General features: G+C 37.3%; 1 protein-coding gene across 1 annotated transcript in view; it reads right to left on the reverse strand.

Annotated features, from left to right (window-relative positions):
• dhrs13b.2 (dehydrogenase/reductase (SDR family) member 13b.2) overlaps positions 1–14,612 on the reverse strand; it is a 33,684-nt gene extending 19,072 nt beyond the window's left edge. Inside the window, exons 1-2 of the mRNA XM_028463784.1 lie at positions 14,489–14,612; positions 2,808–2,981 (exon numbers count right to left, since the gene is read on the reverse strand). Of these exons, the coding sequence (XP_028319585.1) occupies positions 2,808–2,981; positions 14,489–14,537 (223 nt within the window). The 5' untranslated portion in view covers positions 14,538–14,612. The remainder of the gene's footprint in view (positions 1–2,807; positions 2,982–14,488) is intronic.
• Between the last annotated feature and the right edge of the window lie 1,206 nt (positions 14,613–15,818).

Raw genomic sequence — 15,818 nt, forward strand, 5'->3', positions numbered from 1 at the left:
CCTTCTACAGTAGCGCCTTTCATCAGTCAGCTCCGCATGCGGGTTTTTAAGGAGGACTGACAGGCAGCACGGCAGTATCAATGCTTGTCTGAGGCTTGAGGATTAATGTAACCTTAAAAATACCATTAACAGGACCAATATGGATGTAGCTTGTCAGTCCAAGTGGACCAACAAACGTGGCCCCGGGGCCGTTTTGATATCGGATTTCGGTACCCATCCCTAATCACGAAGCAGAAATACTCCGCCATTTTCACCAACCTCTACGCAGCCGGCTTGCGCACGCGCTACAGATAGGAAAGGGACACAACTCTACTTCCGATTTTGGAAAATCAATACTCGTGAGACTCATGTCCTAGAATTTTCTTTTATATTACGTGTAAAACATTAAATATGTTAAAAATTAATATCACACAATGTTTTAACAGGTAAAACATTTATTATTTTTTCTTTTTTTTTTTTTTTTTAAAGCACAGAAAAGTTGGCGCAAATTAAAAATGAATTTTTAATTTTGATAAAATCAACGTCGACGGGTGCGTAACCCAACTAAAATAAAATAAATGGCCTAAAGTGGATATGTTCAGGATTTGTAAAATGTAGCCTGGCATCCCAATGTCCTTTTCTTTTGTGTTTGCTCAGTTTTTGGTTTACTGTTTTGGGGATTCACTGTAAATATGTTACACCAGCCAAAGAAGAAAAATAAATAGAAAAGGTTTTAACTGAATTCTGCTCTCAAGTCCGTCTGTCCCCTCCGCTGCCGGACAGTCAGTGATGGTTTGGGGTACCATGTCATGTGCTGGTGTTGGTCCACTGTGTTTCCTTAGGTCCAAAGTCAATGCAGCCGTCTACCAGGAAGTTTTAGAGCACTTCATGCTTCCTGCTGCTGACCAACTTTATGGAGATGCAGATTTCATTTTCCAACAGGACTTGGCACCTGCACACAGTGCCAAAGTAACCAGTACCTGGTTTAAGGACCATGGTATCCCTGTTCTTGATTGGCCAGCAAACTTGCCTAACCTTAACCCCATAGAACATCTATAGGGTATTGTGAAGAGGAAGCTGCGAGACGCCAGACCCAATAATGCAGAAGAGCTGAAGGCCACTATCAGAGTAGCCTGGGCTCTCATAACACCTGAGCAGTGCCACAGACTGATCGAATACATGCCACGCCACATTGCTGCAGTAATTCAGGCAAAAAGAGCACCAACTAAGTATTGTGTGTTGTACATGCTCATACTTTACATGTTCATACATTCCAGTTGGCCAACATTTCTAGAAATTTTTTTTTGTATCGGTCTTAAGTAATATTCTAATTTTCTGAGATGCTGAATTTGGGATTTTCATTAGTTGTCTGTGTAACGAATTAATATAATACACAAGTTTCAATTTTTGAATGGAATTACTGAAATAAATCAACTTTTTCATGATATTCTAATTATATGACCAGCACCTGTACAGTTAAATTTGAGAGTCATTCTGAGGCGCTTCAGTCACACTGCGCATGCCAGTGACACTGAAAGTATTTACACGGAGACAGGCTCGTTTACAACCAGTGTTGGGAACGTTACTTTAAAAAAGTAATTAATTATAGTTACTCACTACTTGTTCCAAAAAGTAACTGAGTTAGTAACTGAATTACTCTATAATAAAAGTAACTCATTACCAAGGACAGTAACTCTTTGTTACTGTTAAAAAAAAAAAAAAAAAGTTGCTATATGTCAAAGAATTCAGATTTTATAGATGCATGTGTTGTGAGGTGCTTCATTAAATTTGACTTGTCTTCACTCCTGGATATAATGTACACTTCACATGCACGTTCTTGCCTTTGACCAAAATTAATTTAAAGTAATGTTTGTATCGCCTTAAAAATGACAACTTTTCATCAAACTGCTCCATGCTCGCCATCTCTGCTGCTTCATCAAATCTGCAGTGTGTGTGTGTGTGTGTGTGTGTGTGTGTGTGTGTGTGTGTGTGTGTGTGTGTGTGTGTGTATGTGTGTGTGTGTGTGTGTGCGTGTGTGTGTGTGTGTGTGTGTAAACACTGGCTCTGATTGGCTCACCTTGTTTTTAACCCACCTCCTCTTGCTGACACATGTGTAAAAACACTGGCTCCGATTGGCTACCATGAAACATGACGCAGCCTAAGCCAATCATAATCTCTCACCTTGTTTTTAACCCACCTCCTCACTACAGCTGAGTAAGAAGCCGGGGATGCTTTCGGATAACAGTTTATTCAATCAATACACGAAACGCACCGCATTTAATGTTCAGTAACGATAACGGCATTGTAACGGCGTTAAAAGTAATTTGTTAGATTACCCCGTTACTGAAAAACAAACGCCATTATTTTAAACGCCGTTATTCCAAACACTGTTTACAACACAGCATTTTCAGTTTTGTTGCGTTTTGGCTGTCCGTTTACACAGCACCGTCATTTTGGTCCTTCAAAACAGAAGTTTTAAAAATTGCGCTCCAGAGTGGCAATTTTTGAAAACTGCTTCGCTTTCGAAGAGGTTCGAGCCATATTCTGCCGCGCCGAATCTAACTTCGTAGGTCAGAATAAAGCTCTACTCTTTCTTGTCTTTGGAGGAAGTGTCTCTGTGCATGTGCTTATTTTGGTTTATCACAAAATCACGCCGCCATCTATTGGCCTGGCATGTATGCTACATAATTTTTGGTGTTTACTGCTGTCTCATATAAATGGAGATTGGCATGTGAATGTGGAACGTTTTGGAAACAAAAATGGAAAAGGTTGCAAAACATCATGTAAATAGAGCCTAAATGCTAAAACAGTTTGCCATATTGACTCACCAGTCAGCAGGAAGGTGACAGCCTTTGGATTGAGAGGAGGGTCTCCCTTTTGGCCAAACTGGAGCACAGCCATTCTATGAATGAGCTCAGTCTCAACAAGGCCTGCTTTCAAAAATACATGTTCATCTGTCCACTGGCAGGGCAGCCAAGAAATCTGATGGACACACAGCACCCCTGCAGATCAAAACAGTCAATTATGCATGTACATGTACTTTAGTAACACAGATGGAAAAATACAGTCCATGAAGAAGAAACAGTACTTTCTTTCTGAATTAAAAAAATATACTCTTCCTTTCATTAACAACAACTAGTACAGTGCCCGTCGGAAGTATGTATTCATATAGTGGGGGCTTAAGTAGAGCTGTCAATTATGGTATGTTGTTTGTTTTTTACTCACTGTTGTCTTTTTGTGCAGTTTTTGTATATTTGTTGTTCTTTGTTGCAATTACAGTGTGATTCTGGAGTCATTTTGTGCATTTTTGTATCTATTTTGGTGTAGTTTGGTGTATTTCTGTTGTCATTTTGTTTATTCTTTGTATAAATATTTAGTTTTGTGTATTTTGAGTCATTTTCATATTTTTGTTGTTGTTTGGTGCATTTTTTTGTAATATATGTTGTTTTTTTAGAGTCATTTTTTGTGTTTTTGGAGTGATTTTGTATATTTTTGTGCATTTCTGTTGTTGTTTTGTGTACTTTTTGTATAAATGTTGTTTAGTTTTTTAGTTTTATTTTACTCATTTAGTCAATTTTTGTTATAAACACCGTGTGCGCGCGCGTGTGTGACTCTTCATCTCCTCCTTGGTATGGGGTGCCAAGTGTAAAAAATTTATTATAAAAGTTGTAGCTAACACATTTTCATTATTTATCTCACTTTTCTCATATTTAGCACAATTTCATACATTTAACACAACATTTAACCAGATATATAGAAGTAAAAAAACATGAAATCTAAATATTTAAATCTAAATCTGAATGGTATATGTTATATCTAAATCTCAGCTATCAGACCCCACTTCTCTGGAACCATCTACCAACCACGGTTCGGGGGCAGACACCCTCTCTACCTTTAAGGTTAGGCTCAAAACATTCCTCTTTGGTAAAGCTTTTAGTTAGGAACCAGCTCATAGCTCATAATTAAGATGCAATAGGCATAGACTGCCGGGGGGGGGGGGGTCTGGCATGCTCGGTTGGAGAGAGGTTGGAGAGGGCGTTAAGAGAGAGGTCATTTAGGTTAGAGAGGGACCGGAGAGGGTCCCATTCCTCTCTCAAACACTCCCTCTATGTCTGCTTCTTCCCTTGTGTGTTTGCTCCTGTACTCCTTCTGGCTTTTGTCTTGCAGGTCCGTGGGATCCTCAGTGTGGAGTTACAGAGTCTCAACAACTCTGTCTCCACCCTTTCCTCTGCACACACCCAACACAGCATAACGTGGATGGCTGTTCATCATAGGAATGGGATCCACACAAGGTTCCTGCTGCTTAACAGAAGGTTTTCCTTGCCTCCATGATGAATTCATGTTGGGTGTGGGATACATTTGTATGTGTATATACGTATATATGCATATGTGTGTATCCATAAAATGAAGAGTCCGTCCTTAAGACTGCTCTACTGTAAAGTGTCTTGAGATACCATTGGTTATGATTTGGCGCTATACAAATAAAGATTGATTGATTGATTGATTGAAATGTTAAATCTATATCTAAATATTTAATCTAAATTTTAAATCTAAATGTTATGTTATATCTAAATGTTAAATCTAAGTCTAAATATTTATTCTAAATGTCATATCATATCTAAATGCTAAATCTTGTATCTAAATGTTAAATCTAAATATTAAGTCTAAATGTAAATGTAAATATTATATGTTAAATCTAAATATTAAATCTAAATGTTAAATCTAAATGTTAAATCTAAATCTAAATGTTAAAGTAGACATATCATGCTTTTAAATCCTTCCTTTTTACATATAAATCATACAGTTGTGGTCTATATAAAGCGGAACTGCAATGCTTGGGTCTGAATTGCTCATTATTATAGCTCCACAGGCCCCTTTTCTGATGTGCTTCTAAGAGCAACTCGTTTTGGCGTGGTCTCTTTAAATGCAAATGAGACACTTCATACCCCGCCCTCTCATTCACACGTTATTTACAAAATGTCAACAACAGAAGACTTGTCCATCCAGCCTTACATGTTCGAGCCAGAGTCTGACCCGGCGGAGCGAGATGAAAATGAAGATGGTTAACCTCCAGAACCCTAACAAGTGAGCTAACACAAGCGCCAAGCTAACACTAGCGCCAAACTAACGTCACGAAATGCATTTTAATACAGTCTTTTTCGGAGACAAAACGGCAAAATGAAATGACTAATGAAAACTTTAGACTTAAATTAAATCAAGTAGGCCATATCATCAAGGATCTAAAACGAGCACACAGTGCTAACATATGAAGACGGCGCAACTGCTAATGCTAACAAAACAATGACAGGGACGTCTTATCATCACACTTTTTAGCGTTATTTACAGCTTACGGAAGTGCTCTGTTCATTGTCTCCAAAGATAGAAGGAATTGACCCCTCAATCAGACAAAGTCTTTCGGCAAATCCTTCTTTATACTGGCGGAGGTTGCAGAAGCAGTCATCCTTGAAGTGCTTCGCGCACACAAAAATGACCTTACCCACAGATGTGGGTACATTACACTAAAAAAAGTGGATTTAGCATATGTCCCCTTTAAGTCTATATCTAAATGTCGAACCTAAATGTTTCGCACATATGCTAATTGACCTCGCCCCTTGTAACCTCAACCAATACACAAGCAGAGACACACACAGCTGCTCCCACACGCCTCTTCACCGATGCCTGCCTGTGTGATATGTATGGGTGGTTCTCTCCCTGCGGCAGAGATTGAGCGCGTGGTCATGGCAGATGTACGAGCTGCACTTCACACTACACTTCCAACACAACAGTGCAACACAGTTATTAAAATGTATTTTAATGCTGTATTTTGTCAATGTTGCTGTGAAGTGCAGCTCGTACACCTGCCATGACTGCGCGCTCAATCTCCGCCGCCGGGAGAGAACCAGCCATACATATGACCCAGGCAGGCATTGGTGAAGAGGCGCGTGTGTCTCTGCTTTTGTATTGGTTGAGGTTACAAGGGGCGGGGTCAATTAGCATATGTGTGAAACATTTAGGTTCAACATTTAGATTTAACATTTAGATTTAATATTTAGATTTCATATATAGCTTTAACATTTAACAATTAGATATAAGATTAAGCATTTAGATATGATATATAACATTGAGATTTTACATTTAGATTTAAACATTTAGATTTAAACATTTAGATTTAAACATTTAGATTTAAACATTTAGATTTAAACATTTAGATTTAAACATTTAGATTTAAACATTTAGATTTAATATTTAGATTTAATATGTAGATAAGATTTAGCATTTAGATATGAAATATAACATTTAGATTACATATTTAGACTTACTGTAGATTTAACATTTAGATATAACATATAACACATAACATTGAGATTTAAAATTTAGATTAAATATTTAGATATAGATTTAACATTTAGATATAACATATACCATTTAGATTTAATGCTTTTGTTTGCCTCTATATATGTGGTTAAAATGTGCTAAATATGAGAAAAGTGAGATAAATAATGAAAATGTGTTAGCTACAACTTTTATACTAAACTTTTACACTTGGCACCCCATACCTTGGGTTCTCTCTCCAACCCAGTCTCACAAATTTTCGTGCATTAACACCACGACAGTCTGTGACGTGCCGTCAGGGTAGGCAAGGTAGGCAGTGCCTACCCAAGGGTGAATTGATATTTTGTTTATTTGTTTTAATCATAATATAATTACAAATTATTTATTTTTTCCATTTCCAATAGCCTACAGTACCTATAAGTTTGAAAGTGTCCGCATTTTGTGCGTTTCATAGCCCAAATTACTAAACAGTGCTATTTCCTGGAACAGCTGCAGTCTCACTCTGCTGTAAGGGAGGAGGAGGCCACGCCCCCTCCCAAAAGCACACGGCTGCGCTGCCTCTGTTCCCATAGCGTGTTTTTACGTGTTTGCGCATGCGCAGTCAGTTCCCCAAGATGACAACCATTTACGTCCAAAGGCAGCGTAGAGAGCTGCTTTTGGACGTAACCGCGCTATGCTAAATGCTATACGTACGTTCACAGTACATTATTGAATTGATCCCATGTGACCGCTGCTGCTACGTTCTCTCTCGTTCTAGCTAGTGGGCGGGATAACACTACAGGAAGGATGACAGTGCTAGAGACAATAGAGAAACCTTTTTTTGAGGAAAAACAACAGCTTTTAAAAGATGGGAGATCAACACCTGAGTTACCAGACCTTCAGCAAAGGTAAGGTCAGAAAATGTTTCATACTTTTCACAGTGAATGATAAAAAAAGGAAGGATTGACTTTGTATGGTATGGTGTTTTACAATGTTGATTTTGTTAAATGGCTAAATGCGTGTTCATGTGGATCTTGTTGGGTTTTTTCTTTGTTATTGTAAATGTTGTAAATTGCTTTATACAAATAAGGTTGATTTGAATTTAATTAACACCAGTGTTGTGAACGTTACTTTAAAAAAGTAATTAGTTTTAGTTACTCACTACTTGTTCAAAAAAGTAACTGCGTTAGTAACTAAATTACTCTATAATAAAAGTAACTCATTACCAAGGAAAGTAACTATTTGTGTTATTATTACAAAAAAAAAAGTTGCTCTATGTCAAAGAATTCACATTTTTTAGATGCGTGTGTCGTGAGGTGCTTCATTAATTTTGAGTTGCTTACAACAGATGTGGACAAAGTCTTCACTCCTGGATATAATGAACACTTCACATACACGTTCTTGCCTTTGACCACAATTCATTTAAAGTAGTGTTTGTATCGACACCTTAAAAATCTCAACTTTTCATCAGATTGCTCCACGCTCGCCATCTCTGCTGCTTCATCAAATCTGTAGTGTGTGTGTGTGTGTGTCGCGGGTGCTGGTACGTTTCCTTAACCAATCATAATCGCTCAGGAACAGCACATGTATTTTTGTGCATTAACTGCACAAAATTCAACGGGCTGAAGTCAGGTCACGTCACTGCTGACTCATGAAAAACAACGGCGGAAATCTTGTATATTTTAGTGGCAAATTGCCTTATTTCAAGATAGATTGTGGCTTTAAAACTGTTTTGATGACATTTCTAGTGATAAATGTACCCTTAACTTTCATAGTATCCATTTGGTTTATGTAAACCATTGTGGTGCTCATGTTTTCAGGTTCATAATCCACCCAATAACTGAGGAGTTCCGGGGGAGAACTTATGGTATTGGGAAGGGTGCTTCCACTGGGAAGTATTTTGGTGTTACACATGCTCACCCCTGTGTGTTAGTGTGGTGAATAAGAGCCGTGTTAATGGAAAATAAAGATTGGAGTTCTATGCTGAATGCTCCACCTCCGGCTCCCTTTCTTCGGCTCCACACCATCTGTATTTTTCCGGTACAACGGACATTCTTCTGTGGTTGCTACGACAACCTATATGGAGGCCAAAAATTGTCAAACTTAAAGCAGATAAATATCCACGCACGGGCCGATTGGATGTTGTAACTACTTTCTTGCTTTGTTTTTTCATTATTATCAATATATTTATTTATATTCCTTCACATTTGAATGTGTTCCTACACCTACACCTCATTTGCGCAAGCAAGCGCTTGTGCTTTTAGCTTTGTTTTGACAACATTTCTAGTGAGAAATGTTCGCTTAACTTACATAGTATCCATTCGGTTTACGTATGTATAGGATCCGTATTTTGTTTGTTTTGGCAACAATAATCTTTTTTATTTCTGTTAAAAAATTAAAGGATTTTATTTGTCATGTGCACGAACAGGATGAAATAACATACCCAAGTTCCCAAAATAAAGTAAAGAATAATAGTATAAATGAAAAAAACATAAAAATAGGAAAACACCATCCATTCATTAATCAAATTTCTGACCCGCTTTAATGTTTTTTCAGGGTTGCGGGGGTCTGCTGGTGCCTATCTCGAGCTCTCATTGGGCGTTAGACTGAGGTACAATATATATATATATATATATATACATATACAAAAATAATCCAAATATACAATAATATACAAAAACAATAGAACCCCTATAGCAACAGCATTACAAATAATTGAAAATATTGTTCAGATTATTCGGACAAGATATTTGTGTTTGCGAACGCTCCAAAGTCCAAAGAAAATAATTTCACATTTTAAATAATATCAACCTGTCTGATGATTCCTCACATCAAATATTTCAGAATCAGAATCAGAATCAGAATCAGCTTTATTGACCAGGTACAGTTTAGAACAATACGAGGAATTTGACTTGGTAGTGGGAAGAACAGCAGGATTCCAGCTGTTTGGGGACATGGGCGTGCTGCCAATAGGCGCTGCAACCACGCCTCCATGCAGCTGCGGATGGGAGGTGAGGAAAGATGGCCAACGAGGCATTTGAAGTTGAAGACCTGTAGCTGCGTTACTGACAACCAGATGACGTGTGGAAAAGTTCAGCATCAACAGTTCCAGGTGGGAATGTAGGGAAGGAGCGGGGGGAGGGAGTGGGGGTAAGAGCCGCTGTCTGATTTAAAATTGATTTGAGTAACTTTCATTATGTGATATTACCTTTTCTTTTTTATAAATGTATTCACAAAAATGTTTTAGATTTCATTACAAGATTGGGTTTTGGGTCATTTCTTTCAGCATTCGCTTTTGGGTTCTGGAGTCTCATTGTGTTGCTTCCCACCAAGCCTGGGTTGTAACAGGGCCAAATACTTTGGCAACAACTTTGGAGCTAGAACCCTCCAAAGGTTGGAGAGGAGCTACATTTGATTTCCCTCCATCACTTTTGTATTGGAATTGGACCGCATTGATTCCTATTTGTATCCCAAACAATGCACTAGCATTAAAATGAACATTGTTAGCATTCATTTCAAATATTGAGCCAAAGAACTAAGATTTCACACATACCATCCTTAAAACCTCTACTTTAAGCCAAACTTGGTTGCATCCTTCGATGTTAAAAGATGGCAGAGCTAACCCCAATCACATTTTTGGGTAGCCATTTTGTCTTGACCTTTGGTGACCTTTGGGGTTTAACTCAGGATCGCAAGGTGCTATCGAGATGGGGGCAACAGTTCCTGTATCGGCTTAACGAGCCCCTTGACATATGTGAAAACCCTTCCCGCCCCCACGTCACAGGCTTGAGGCCTAGGCCTTCCGAGATGAACTTGCTCATCCTTGCTCAGATCCCATCAAATGAGATATCCGCGGAAAGGTCTCGCCAAGCCGAGTGCAGCTGTGGTGGAACCGACGATCTGGCGCCCTCTTCTGGGGAGCTAGAACCCTCCAAAGGTTGGGTGTTCTCCAAACGAAAGAGGGTCGTAGCGTTCCAACGGAAGTTTGTTGAGACACGTGAAAGGCCTCGCAGAGATCTAAGACATGTGAAATTCAGGTTTCTTGCTCAAGTTCTTCACATCAAACTTGACCAAAAACTCCCCATCAGGTCCTCAACCGCTGAGAGGATTTTGGATCAAATCATCATCAAAAAGAGACTCTAAGTTTTTATTTATTTTTGACCAGCTGACCGACTCATTACACGTCCGCGACCCACTTTTGGGTCCACCAGTTGAGAATCACTGCTCAAAGGCATTGCAAAGGCCTCTTAGCTCCGAGATGAGTGAAATTCACAGCACATGGTACCCTTGGTTTCTAGATCATGTCTGTAAAAAGGTTAACAGGCCTCAAAGAGTTAAGAGATATTCTGAGCCACTTAAACATGTGTCTTTGTTCCAACACAAACAGCATGAACAGGAAAATCACCCCATATCATTTGGAGCATTTTCACACATTTAAGAGCAACACTTTGACACCTCCTATTAGCATGGCTGCCATTTGAGCCAACAAAAGCCTCATTTCCTGATATTGGATTATTTTACAACTTAATCCCAACAATGTAGGACATTTTTACAGCAGGTTCAGATCCAAAAGTCTGCGTTGTTTTTAAATATTTTCAACTGATTTAGTAAATGTAAAAAACATGGCTTTGTATATATCTACACTTATGGATTAAAAGCTTTGTCAAAATCAATATCAAGTTATACACACAATCTTTACTTTTAATTATTAACCTCTAAACAGAATCCTGACCCAAAACCCAATATTGTAATGAAATCTAAAACATTTTTGTGATTACATGTATAAAAAATAAATAAAAATGAAACATAATAAATTGTCTCACAGGTAATATCACAAAATATAGTTACTCAAATGGTAAATGGACTTGATTTATATAGCCCTTTATCACCACACTGAAGCAGTTTCAAAGCGCTTTACATACAGTAACAGCTCATTCACCCAATCACTCTCACATTCACACACCAGTGGGACAGGACTGCCATGCAAGGGACTAGTCGACCACTGGGAGCAACTTAGGGTTCAGTGTCTTGCCCAAGGACACTTCGACACATAGTCAGGTACTGGGACCGAACCACCAAACCTCTCGATCAGAAGACGACCCTCTACCACCTGAGCCACGGTCGCTCTGTTCAAATCAATAATAAATATTTGATGTGAGGAATCATCACACAGGTAGATATTAGTTAACATTTGAAATTGTTTTTTTTAGCCTTTGGAGCGTTCGGCAAATAACAATATCCTAATAATAATAATCTGAACATTCTTTTTAATTATTTATTAATGCTGCTGCTGTAGGGGTTATATTGTTTTTGTATATTATTGTATATTTGTATTATTTTTGTATACATTATTTTGAGCTACTGGGCATCACCCAAGATGTCTGAGCTGTCCAAGGTAGCGCTCTGTCGTGCCATTTGAATAGCACCATTGCAACGTAAATTATGCCGCTGGTCAGTGATGTCACTGCCTTGATGAAGGCCTGCAAGGCTGAAACATGTTGTATGTTTTTTCATGATTCTGTAGCCTTCATGCAATAAAGACTTTTTATCAATCCCTCTAGAAAACATGGGGCAGTACGTGTGGACTAAAGAAGAAACCGAGATATTTGCTTTCCTTTGCTATTCACTGTGTAATAATATGGCAGTAATATTTCTGTCAATTACAATGCCAAGTGTTATAAGGAGGTGTTGAGCGCCCGTCTTCTTTTACGAGGCTTCTGCACAAGACAAAATTCATTTGAAACACATTTAAAGCGCCATTATACTATAAATATACAGTATATAAAAAATACATGCAGGAAGGCTGCAGCCTTGGCTCTGCAGACAGTGACGAACATGGGAGAAGTCGCTTGAAAAATTTTAATTTGAAACTTTGAGCATCTTCCAGCAACTCAGGACAATTCAATACGCCAAGGTCGCTAGAATCGCACGAATAGCGTTGCATTGCTTGCAGGGAGGTCACTTGATGTTGCGTCATTTACATTGATTTTTAATGTAATCTAGTTGCCAGTCACTTCTTTTTAGTCTGTGCCTTGTCGCACAGACTAAAAAGAAGTCCAGTCAGTTATAGGCCTGTACATTATTTTTTAATGTATACATGAATGGGTCAAGTTAAACATATTTAGTATTTTATTATATATTGTGCATTGTTGGAATGTCACTGCTAAATAAATGTTTTCTTTTTTTTTAAATTGATTTATTTTTTGAAGCATTAATATTAATTTATGCAACTGCAATACTTTAATTTTAGTGAGGTGAACCTACCACCATAAATAAACTCTGCCCCTGTCAGACACCAGGGGCGGCTCCGGGCATTTTCTTTTGCAGGTGCTATGGGGTTGATCAATTTTTTGACAAGAGTGCACTGAGATTAAGGGTTCCCATGCCGGTGACCAGTTTAATTTATACTGCAACATCCACAAGGCCACGACACACACGTGTGCGCACATATAATTGTTCTACAAGATTCTGTGGTAAACACAAGGCTCGCTCATATATGTTCACAAGCCTACCCAAGTAAACACACCTCCATATGAATATATAATTCAACACACACACGCAGCAAGCAACAGACACAGGTGTACTTTGTCTGTGCACATTTCAGCCTCAGATTCAAAGATCACAAACTAATGCTGCCAGTTAACAACACATCGACTAACAACACAGCCCTAATATGAACGAACATTGATTGCATAGAAATAACCACAAGGAGTCAGAATTTGCAACTAAATCACCATTAAATTCACAATAGGCTACATACATATGTCACATTTTTAGTTTTGTGTATTTTTTGTATAAATATTTAGTTTTGTGTATTTTGAGCCATTTTCATATTTTTGTTGTATTTCTCTGTAATGTATGTTTTTGAAGTCATCATTGTGTTATTTTTATCTTTCAGTTGTCTTTTTGTGCATTTTTTGTATAAAATATATATATATATATATATATATATATATATATATATATATATATATATATATATATATATATATATATTAATACACTAACGATATCTGGAATAACATTAAAAACGCTGTTTGAAAATAGCAACAGAGTGGACAAGCTTGTTTATGTTTATATTCTTCCCGACCAATAAACCCATAAATATTATATATATTTAATATAAAATATTAATAAAAAATACAATAATATGAGAATGTAATGATATTTAAAAGAATAGCAATAACAATAATACACTAGCAGTACAATTATACAATAATTGTCAATTGCCTGAGCTCATCTGAACGTTTTTTGGGTTCCTTTTGTTCTATTTCTATCTATCTATCTATCTATCTATCTATCTATCTATCTATCATGTCTGATGTTTGTTACAAACAAACACCGTGAAAATTGCTTGAGAATTGAGCGATTTATGACAACTTTATTTGTGTAGCACATCATTCCTCTATAGATGTAATGCACTGTAGGAGCGAATGCCACCGGTCCAAGATGGCCGCCCTGGTGATGCACCGCGCTCTAGTGGGCGGCAGCAGTCGATGCGGCGTCTACGTCTGATGACGACTTTCTATGACACTCCGAAAAAGGTTGCGCATGCGCACTTCCAGAGTGTGAAAAGGCTTATTAAATAATAGACCGGTTTTCCATGTAAACCTCAATTCTGGAATTACTATTTCCATGTAATCAAGAGGCATAATAATTTAATTCCGAATGATTTATTCGGAATAACTAATAAAAAAACATAATGTAACCGTAGCCAAATTTTCACGCTTTCCCTGAGTGCTGCTTGCAGGTTGCCTGTGAAGAAGCGAGTAAAGTTGTCACTGACTTTCACCCTGTTGTTTTTTTTTTTAGTTCTTACAACTGAAAACCATGTCCACACTGTATGATCCGAGTTCTATATATTCTATTCTATTCTATTCTGTTCTATTCTATATACATATATTAAGTGCATTACAAACAAGCAGCTCTAACTTTCATTTTGGAGCGGACATAGTGAACCCAAACCGAGCCGAATCAAGGCGATAGATTTATCAGCTGTTCCCTGGCCTTCATTATCAGTGATTGGGGTGGACACGGTGTGGTGCAGAGAGAGGGTTGGAGTCGCCAATTCCACGGCTTGTGTTGCCAATAATCACCACGATATTTCCGAATATGTCCAAAGACAGAATAAACCTTTGTCCCCAAAACACAACGACAGTCTGTAATAAAATAAAATAAAATACAAAGCAGCCCTCACCTGTGAGCAGGCACACATGGATCATTAGTGTTTTGAGCAAGAAACCCATGATTCTTCATTTAAATGCTCTCGGTCACATTTGGCAGCTCTCTGTTGAAGGAGTTACTTTCGCTTTCGTTTTATTTAGAAAATGAAAGCCGTGAATCACTTTGAATTGAACGTTGAACACCCAGCAGACTCGATATATGAAGATTTACCGACATATTTTTTAATTCCACCACAATTGTACAAAAGTATTGTTTAATATAATGTGCCTTTTCCTTTGATGATTAAACTTATCCGTGCATCAAATGTTATTTCTTGGTTTGTCTTATCCTCTGCTACAATATTAACTCATCAATATTATAAACGTTACATCTAATGGTGCAGAATAGCCAGTTAGCAGCTGGTGAGCTATGAATCCATAATAATGCTGTAATATTCTTGAACGCAGCAGCAATATTTCATTGTCCTGTATTCAGAACTTTCCTTATTGTTACACAATGGCCATGTAATACTATTATTGAACTATGTAGTAACGTTACTTGCTCATTTCAGTGTTGGATTTGGAGGTTAATCTGTATCTCAGCTCGTTTTCATCTCAGAACAAATCCAGTAAGATTCTATGCAAACATCAACATGTACAATATTATATGTTGGTCCATTCTGAAATATCATTATACGCCATTTACTTGAATTTATATTTGTTTATGAATAAATGAAACTATTATTAAGAACTAATATTCTTGTTTTTTTATTCCTGGACAAAACAAGTCATTCTTAATCCAGAAGCATTGCACACAAATTATTGTAAACTTGTTTTACCATATTTACTATCTAGAAGTTTGGGGAAATACATACATGACGAACATCGTTATTCATAATGCAAAAAAGAGGAATCAGACTGAACACACATGGATTATTGTTAATAACACCTGATTTAAAACTCCCGGATCTCATCCAACTCAAAACTGTCCAAATGATTGATAAAGCAAGTAAAGGTGCACTTCCAAAAGGGTTGCAGAAAAGATTTTTAGAGAGAGAAGAAGAATATATAGTTTAAGAGGAAAACTACATTTCAAGATTAAATATGCTTGAACAGCAGTCAAAAGGAGTATCAGGGGTTAAATTATGGAACTGCCTAAAGGATGAAAAAAACAAAGTACCAACATAAACCAGTTTAAAAAGCTTTTTATTATTTTGTAAATTGCCCCTCTATATTAAATTGATGAAATTTGTGTAGTAAATATGAAATAGTTTAATATTAAGTACGTCATATACATTCATGTGTATGTATGTATATGTTGGATGTGAATGTATAAACTGTATATATAAAATTTGTGTAGAATAT

Source organism: Gouania willdenowi, chromosome 13, assembly GCF_900634775.1.
Source record: "Gouania willdenowi chromosome 13, fGouWil2.1, whole genome shotgun sequence".
NCBI classification, from domain to species: Eukaryota; Metazoa; Chordata; class Actinopteri; order Blenniiformes; family Gobiesocidae; genus Gouania; species Gouania willdenowi.